Source organism: Perna viridis, chromosome 4, assembly GCF_037379345.1.
Source record: "Perna viridis isolate PV_CMFRI_1.1 ecotype Kerala chromosome 4, ASM3737934v1, whole genome shotgun sequence".
NCBI lineage: Eukaryota > Metazoa > Mollusca > Bivalvia > Mytilida > Mytilidae > Perna > Perna viridis.
The window spans coordinates 4,627,200-4,635,769 of NC_142448.1; the positions used below are offsets into that span (position 1 = coordinate 4,627,200).

Sequence of the window (8,570 nt, forward strand, 5' to 3'; positions counted from 1 at the left end):
GATATGAGCTACTTTCAAACAATTTTTATCCCATTTCAAGTTCATATTAGATCATATATTTCCCATAAAACACTAAGTTTTCTGTAATTGTTGCTTTTTTTCACCGATTTGAATTGTTAGAATATATAATTATTAATGGAATTTTGAGTATATAATTGTTTGTCGGAAGTAGTTGCCAATTCATAAAGGCAGTTTCAGATGTAAATACTCCGTCTGCTGATACATGTAGGTGTAAATTGTTAACTGCATAAGAAATCATTCATTCACCGTAATTTACCTCAATACTTCAGATTATTTGTGAAATCAAATATTTTATTTCCCTATCTTAATATTTATGAGGGATTGTTAACGTCTGTGCATGCATTGTGTGTTCTAAGGCCTGAAATGTCTGTTAGCATTTTCTGTACAGACGCAGCTGCTTGTCTGACATCTTTTATGGAAACGACAACTTATTTAGTAACTGTTATTTTTGTATCAGATATTGAATGGTGCTAGTACTGGTCATCATTTTTCTATTGAATGAATACTACCGTTTCGACTCCTTTTACATTCTATGGGTCGATAAAGAATATAATGTTGCATCACTTATGATTTATCAACAAGTGTGATTTATTTTGTAGTGGTAACTGATTTAATTACTATCAAGGAAAACTACGTTGTCGAATTCAGGGAATGGTACTGTACAAATAACGTGTAACAACTTCTATCAGACACTATCATGGAGCAAGGGAAACTTACGCATTTCAGACTGAGATATTCGACACGAATGCTGCAGCTATGTAGATATAATTTTTTTTCAGGAGTTCGTCAGTGTAATGGTGAAGCTGGCTCACCATTTACTTGACTCCATCAATTAACTGTTTGTCGACCGATGATCGTATCCTCGCAAAACTATCCAACAATTAAAATCATAATTCATTTTTTTTATTTGGAGTCGTATTTTTCTGTTATTTTATGTCATTTTAGGCCACAAAGTCTAGGCGTTTAACGAGTTAATGACGCAATGATTAGGAAATGCTGCGAAGAAAACATGATTTATTCTCTTTGTCTTGGGAATTGATCGACGGATTTTAGATCTTCCATCTGACGTAAACAGTCTAACAAGATTTGTAAATTAAAGTAATTACGGCAGTCTGATATCGACGGAACTAGGGTTAAGAATTTGTAAGGCAATAAATATATGGCTATCCTCTTATATGACAAAAGTAAAGTCGGTCATTTTCCTTTTGTTTTTAAGGGATGAAGGATGTATTTGAATAAATGAAGGAAGCAAAATTGTTGGAGAGGTAAAAAAAAATAATAAATGATCCCGATGGATGTGTGCATCAGCTACATGATAGTGAACCACCAATTTACATGAGTATTCGTATAAAAAATCAGTGGTTTTAACAATTTTGGTTTCAACTTTGAGTAATCAACATTTAACAGTTTGTTTGGTAGATAATTGAACTTAACAATGGTATAGATCAACTGATATAGTAATGACAAGTAGTAGAAAATTAATGGAAATATACATGTTCATATGAAATTGTTTATATATGTTTGTTTTCATACTTTGCAATATCTAGGAAACATGACGATATTTTGCCATATTAAATGTTAAATAGATACGTAATATTTACTACAGACTACTTACATATGGATACCAAAGATTGCAGGAAATTAACATGTCAAGAATGAATTTGAACGTTTATATACTGTATGAAATTGTGATTATGATGTTCATACGGGGATTGTCATCTTTTGGACTACTCGGAATATGACACGAGAAAAAGAATCATCAACCGGTGCACTAGGTCCATCCTCAAAGCTGTTTTAGGTACAGATATATAATACTTTTCTACTTGGTGAACTAAAATAATATAACAAAATTATTACAACTTAACATACAATTCCACGTAGGGCTATGATTTTGTGTCACTTTTTGAGAATAATTGCACGAATAAAAAGATAATTTGAAAAAAAAATATTTGTAATACATATTTATATTATAAAATTTTACAAATGAAATACACAGTGATAATAGCTCATGATATTACACAACTGTTCCTCGAATGTCTATGAATCGAATTCGATGACCCGGTGTTTGGCATGGAAGCGCGCCTCCTTCTGACAGCAGGGCTCAAAGGTTGGTTAAATTGGGACAAACGTAAAAGTTCCTGAAATATTCCAACAATGTTTATATTGTCCTTGGCAGAGGCCTGTACAAAACCAGTTTCCCAATCATAACAAGCAATAGATGCAGCAGTTTCTTTATCTACGGGAGATAACTCTGTACTTATGTCTGATTTATTACCAACAATCACAATAGGCACTTGTTTGCGTTCATCAAGAATATTTTCTCGTAATTTCTGAACTTCTGTGAAAGAACTAGTGTCCGCCATTGAATATACTAAAATGAGAGCGTCACTAGAGCTAATAGCTAACTGTCTCATGGCTGGGAATTCATGGTGACCTGCAGTATCCAATATATCTAACGTTAACTCTATACCATCCACATTATATTCACCTCTGTGTAGTTCCTCTATAGTCTCTTGGTACTCAGTGGTAAATCTGTCATACAAAAACTGTGAAATAATGGAGGATTTTCCCACACCAGCAGCTCCCAGTACTGCTATTCTGTAGTGTACTTCTTTGTCAGCACTTCCCTCACTGCAAATTCGTGGTCGAGACATTTCTATAACCAAAAAAAATCAACAATAGTTACAAATGTTCAAAAATAAATGTGAGTAGTACTTATTCCACCGTTTTGTTACGTGTTTTCTCTCTCTCTTTTCAAACAAATTTGTGAATATATGTTAATGAAATTGAAATAAAATAAACTGCGTTTGATCTCAGACACACAAAATGACATCATCACTTTAAAATTTAAATGTTTGACCGTTTAACTGTGAAGAGTAAGTCACCATTTGTTAATAATATGTCTCACTGTATTATAACGTAAAAGCCTTTTTCATTTTTTTTTTTTTTTTTTGTTTGTTTGTTGATGAAAGAAAAAAAAGTCACCATTTGTTAATAATATGTCTCACTGTATTATAAGGTAAAAGCCTTTTTCAGTTTTTTTTTTTTGTTTGTTTGTTGATGAAAGAAAAAAAGCGATTTGATATTTGCTGTTTCGCAAGCGAACTGCATTTTTTTGCGAAGATTTAATTTAAAATAAATCCAAATTTAAAAAAAAAAGAAACACACTGTGTACTATATTTTGTACCCTTTATTAATGTTTCTCCATAAAAAATTTGTTCGCTAAAGTATAAACTAAATAACTTACCTTGTTGAGAACACATTAGATCGATGTTTGAAGTAAATGCTACTGGTCCCTAGCCTTATATATTGACGTAAAGAACAATAGCTGATTCTGTCATTATCCTTAAAGCAACGCTATTGGTTGGTACAAGATGTTTACATCATGACAAGGCAGTATAACGATATTCCTGACCTACAGTGCAGTCATACCGAACTTCTCATGGTATTAAAATGTTATGCCAATGTCTTTAGACAAAACAATTAGTCATATTCTCCTGTGGTTTTACCATGATCATTGTTATGGTTATTTGAAAAGGAAGCCAGTTGTTATGGAATGGGAAGGTCTTCTCATTGGTTCTGTTTGGTCCAATTCGAAACTGTTGAGGAACAGATTAATGTCAAACTAGGACAAACGGTGCTAAAATGAAGCATACAAGTTTATTTCTTTTATTATTATTTTTTGATATATTCATAAATGCTCAAATAAAAAAAAAATTGCAGTAATGTGGAAATATTTTTTCTTTAAGTTGTTTTTTTTTCTCGTCAGTAATAATATAACACGTACGTTTTAATTAGTCATCGTACAGGCATTATACATGTTTGTCGTGCAGAAAGTTCCCAAGTATAGTAGCGTAACCGTTGGAAGCAAAATAAACACTCATTCAAATTAACATATCCAGATTTTTTGCAGTCGTATGATTGTATGCCGCTGTCGTCATACACTTGGTTTTTGTGTGATAACTATAACATGATTTCAAACCAAAAATTACAGGTTGGTTTTTGTTTTGGAGGTTATGTCGCAAATTGCTTCGGAATCAGGATTAAAAGAAGAAAAATAAACATTTCAAAAAATCGAACCTACTTGTACTTATTATTATTTATGGCCTTGAGTAAAGTGTGTAATTGTCTATGAAATTGTAAATTACCTTTTTAATGTCGAAGAGCAAATGGTACGTTATGTCATTATTTGATTATTACCACTTTCAAATTATTTGGTCAAAATCTTGTCAAAAGTTGTATCAAAATATTAAGGGCTGTACCACGTTTGAAACTTGCGCCCAGACTTGTCCCAACTGTTCAGTGTTTGACGTCTGCGGTTCTTATCCTTCGCCGCCCTGCGAATTTATTGTGGTCGTTTGAAAAATTCTGCACTTAAGAAGAATGTACAACAAGTGGCTATCGATCATATATTGAAAGTTGTAAACTTTCCTTGAACCTTTCAAATTTTATTCCTTATTGGTATATAAAGGGGAGGGAAAATCCGACTTAGTGATAGTAAGTCAAAGGGAATGGGCTGATAAATCAGTCAAACGGCTGAAGATATTGACCGAAACAGGTAACAGTTGGAAGAATTGACCAGAAATCGATGATAAATACCTATACTTATCTTCGCATCAAACCTACATTTATTAACTAAATATTTTCATCAGTTCAAGGGGAAACTTAAACTTCATAGGAAAACAATGGTTTGAATATATTCCTTTTTTCTCGACCTTCACTGGTATGGAAAAATACCCAAACACAAATTATATATAATGCTTTTATTGTCACTTGATAACCGACTATCGAATGGAATACTTCAGTTTAAACTATAACCACATGCATGAGTTGCATGTAAGAACTCCCAGAGGATATCAAACTATCGTTTACTTCCGTTCTGTCGTGGAAAAGTATCGGAATTCCAACGTTACTAAGATAATTGAACACATGCAATGAGAAAATCACATGCAGTCGTTAAAAGTAACACAAAGCAATCAATACCATTCCTTATCATACGTCGTTCCTTAAAAGTAAATTGATTGTATTTAATGATATTGTGATATAACAGATCGATGATCTAGAAAGCGTCAAATCCAAGTCTTTGGATGTTTAAGTTATTTGTAAATGTCGCACAGAATGATAAATAGTACAAACAAACCCCTAGAAAACATAGTCAATATTTACGACAAGGATTTTTAGAAACATCATTCGCCTAGCCTGTGTCTATTAACTAGATATCACACTCCCGTGGTCTAATTGAAATAAAATCGACCTGTAACTGGACAGTCACCGATGCGTCTAGGTTCGATTCTCAGCGGTGCAAGGTATATTTTTGTAAGGTGTATTATGCTCTCCCACACGTAGTTATCTTTATGTATAAATCATTTCGGTATACACAAAATTCCGTATTATTTTTCAAATATAGTCTGTATTATAGGAGCTGAAGAAAATACAAAGAAATTTACTTAACAATTTCTTTGTCCCGCAAAAAGTACACATTTAGATTGTACTTTTCGACAATACATTATCCTGCCATGAAAAAAGGGTAAATTTGTAATCAGATATGAATAGAAATATAAATTCTTCTTCAGTAATGTGTACTTTTGGTCATTTCTCCATCCGAGGTGGTAAAATTAAGATTTTTAACATTCGAGCTTCAGCACTCTACAAAAAGAGTGGAAAAATAGTCAGAATCAAGCAAACATGTAGGCTAATTAAGGAGAAGCGGTTTCTCCCATAAATATTGAACAATGAAAACGATGGACTAGAATAGGAGAAATATAGTCTCCTTCAATTTTGAGTGGATTAATTTTTTTCTTCACTCGAGTTTTCTCCGTCAAGTACCCTATTCACAACCCTTGCGTAAGATTTTCCTACGCAAATTTCATCAATTGTTCTTTTTAACAGGTAAGCTTAAGCGATCTTGTTGAAAACTTTGATTTAACTATCGAGAGTGTAGAAATATGTTTATGTAAGAGAAACTGAAGGAGTATCTGTTTCTCTAATTTTAATACAATTTTATTTTTTCCATGATGTTCCCCGTTGAATACGTATACACATTCACAAGCCTTTCGTAGAATCTTCATACGCAAATTTAAACAATTGTTCTCTTGTTACGTGTAGATGAAACAATTGATGCGGAACAGATATTAAGTGGCTTTTTATCATCAAAACAACAAATTTTAACATATCCACATGATATGACCTTTAATATATCACAAAAATTCCGGACTATATTTATCCGCGTACTATCAATGTCAAGTGGACATGATAAACAGTCGATGCAGACGAATTTGCAAGGTCATGACCTTAAAGTTGACCCTTAAAAAATCTACTACATGTACAATGTATATGAGGCATTTTAATCTCCTTGAGAATTAAATAAAGAAATAGATAATGGAAACTCTATGTTATCATTGTTTTTAACACATGCTGGCAATTTGAGCGATAGCGGTGGGTTAGATAACGACATAAATTGCCAGCCCGCGGTAAAACAATGATAAAATGGAGTTTTCGCGGTTTATTTCGATTCTAATAGGACTTCTCTCTTCATATTTTTGAAAAGGGTTTGTAAGTCTCATCATGTGACTCCGTGGTTTAACGAGAATGATCCCTGGTCTACCTTTCAAATTTAGAGATTTGTCGTTTTCAGAGCGATGGGTTCAGTATATAAAACCCAAACATATTTTCGTGTAAAAATACCAATAACAAGGACAAATATCTATTTCCACATGACAAAAGTGTTACGAATAAGCGTAAAATAGAAGATTTTGCATAGCGTTTCGAGGATCCCGGAAGTAAACAATAAAATGCAGGCCGGTCTTCGGGTTTCAATACGTTGGATACCAAAAATTCCTGTAAGGAAAATGAAACTAGAATGAGACTTACAGACCCTATAGTCGCAGCCTATGTGTTGCACGAAATGTTGGTCCTATGTTTATCACTTATTTTTACCATGGCTGTGGTCTTAAGAGCTTTGAAGCACGTCCTGTTAGAACTATTTTTAATCACTTGGTCGATTGGTATGGAAATTTGTCAAAAATGGGAAAAATTAAAATATAATTCATCCTTAGTATAACTTAGCTATTAAGGGGAAAATTACTGCGGAAGTATATTACTCACTGATCAACTATTTACTTTTAATATATTTCGATATGCTTTGAAGCGGAAATAGAATAAATCGGTAAGACAATGTCACGAAACTAATTCCACAAATAGTTAAAATTGTCAGGAAACTTATATGGAAATTTTTGCTATCATGACGGCTGCAAAAAAACATATTTTGTCAATCATTTTGTGTTTAATCAAAGTATGTAATGTATGGATTATAAGCTACATGTATTTCAAAATTTACCTAATAATTTTACTTAGCAACAAATTGATCAGTTTGGACGGCGATCTTGAAATAGGAACAATTTTAAACCCCGATTTGTGTACCTTCAATTCTTGGCATGATTTCCGACATTTCAAGAAAGAAAAAAAAGGAAATATAAAAAGTAACAGACTTTTTCAAATATTAAAATCGACCGCTACATCAAAGTTATTGAATTAAAACAAGATAAATATATTCGATCTACGACTTTAAAGTCTTACAAAAAAAACAAGAAACTAAACTTTACAATTGTTGAGCACATTTTCTCCTTAAATTGATTATGTATTTTTTAAACAAACAAAAACAAAACAAAACAAACAAACAAACCATATACACGTGAGTGTCTTTATTAAACTTTTGAACCTACTATATCATGTTACAAGGTCATCATTCAGACACATCAAGTGTTTGATTGACGTCTCTAATTTCATAGGAAAATTGAATTACAATATCTTTATATGGGTTTGTATTATTCCCATTCTCTTGGGAATTGCATTTTTATTTTAATCGGATTTTCAATATAATCTATTACTTCTACATATGATAAAAAAACTTCTATGACTCAAAAGCTTGAAGGCAAGAACTGTGGCTTTTCCGTTGAATTTCTTGTATGATAACAAAACTTCCTAAATAACACAAATGAACTAAAAGAATGAACTAAAATTAAGGAATATTTGAGCTCCACTAACATGGAGCATTTGCAACAGTAGCGTAAGCATCCTCTGCTTTACTAGTCAAGTAAGTCAAGTTAAAGATGAATGAACAGATAAAAAAAAATACAGAAAAATAATTTGTAGACCCTATGAAAATCCGTTAACTATAGAAACAGAATATTTTTCCAAAAGATATGGATATTGGAAATAAAACTTTTTAGGAAGCGCATGAGACGTACTTTCTTATAACTTTGGTCCAAAATCCTGTCTCTAAGGCAACGCGGTGGCGTCTTAAGTCAGAATAGGTGCTACTAGTTCTGACATACCTCCACTGAGAAATAAAAACACAATATGCAGGGAAAGCTAGTATTTCACTTCACAAGAAAGGAAAATATATACTTTTAAAATCAAAATCGTCCCGTTTGTCAAGTTCAAAGATACTACTGTCGTCAATATCGAGGTGAAGGTCTAAACATGACGCGGAGGAATTTGCGTCGGTACATTTTTGTGTAGTTTCTTTAAATTCTAGTTCTGGGGGATAA

General features: G+C 32.5%; 1 protein-coding gene across 1 annotated transcript; it reads right to left on the reverse strand.

Annotated features, from left to right (window-relative positions):
- Nucleotides 1–1,969: 1,969 nt before the first annotated feature.
- On the reverse strand, nucleotides 1,970–3,307 carry LOC148618510 (ras-related protein Rap-1b-like). Its single transcript, XM_088576888.1, has 2 exons — nucleotides 3,269–3,307; nucleotides 1,970–2,677 (listed from the first exon to the last, which is right to left on the reverse strand). Exons 1-2 carry the CDS (start codon nucleotides 3,282–3,284, stop codon nucleotides 2,028–2,030), a joined length of 666 nt encoding a protein of 221 aa, XP_088433014.1. The 5' UTR covers nucleotides 3,285–3,307; the 3' UTR covers nucleotides 1,970–2,027.
- Between the last annotated feature and the right edge of the window lie 5,263 nt (nucleotides 3,308–8,570).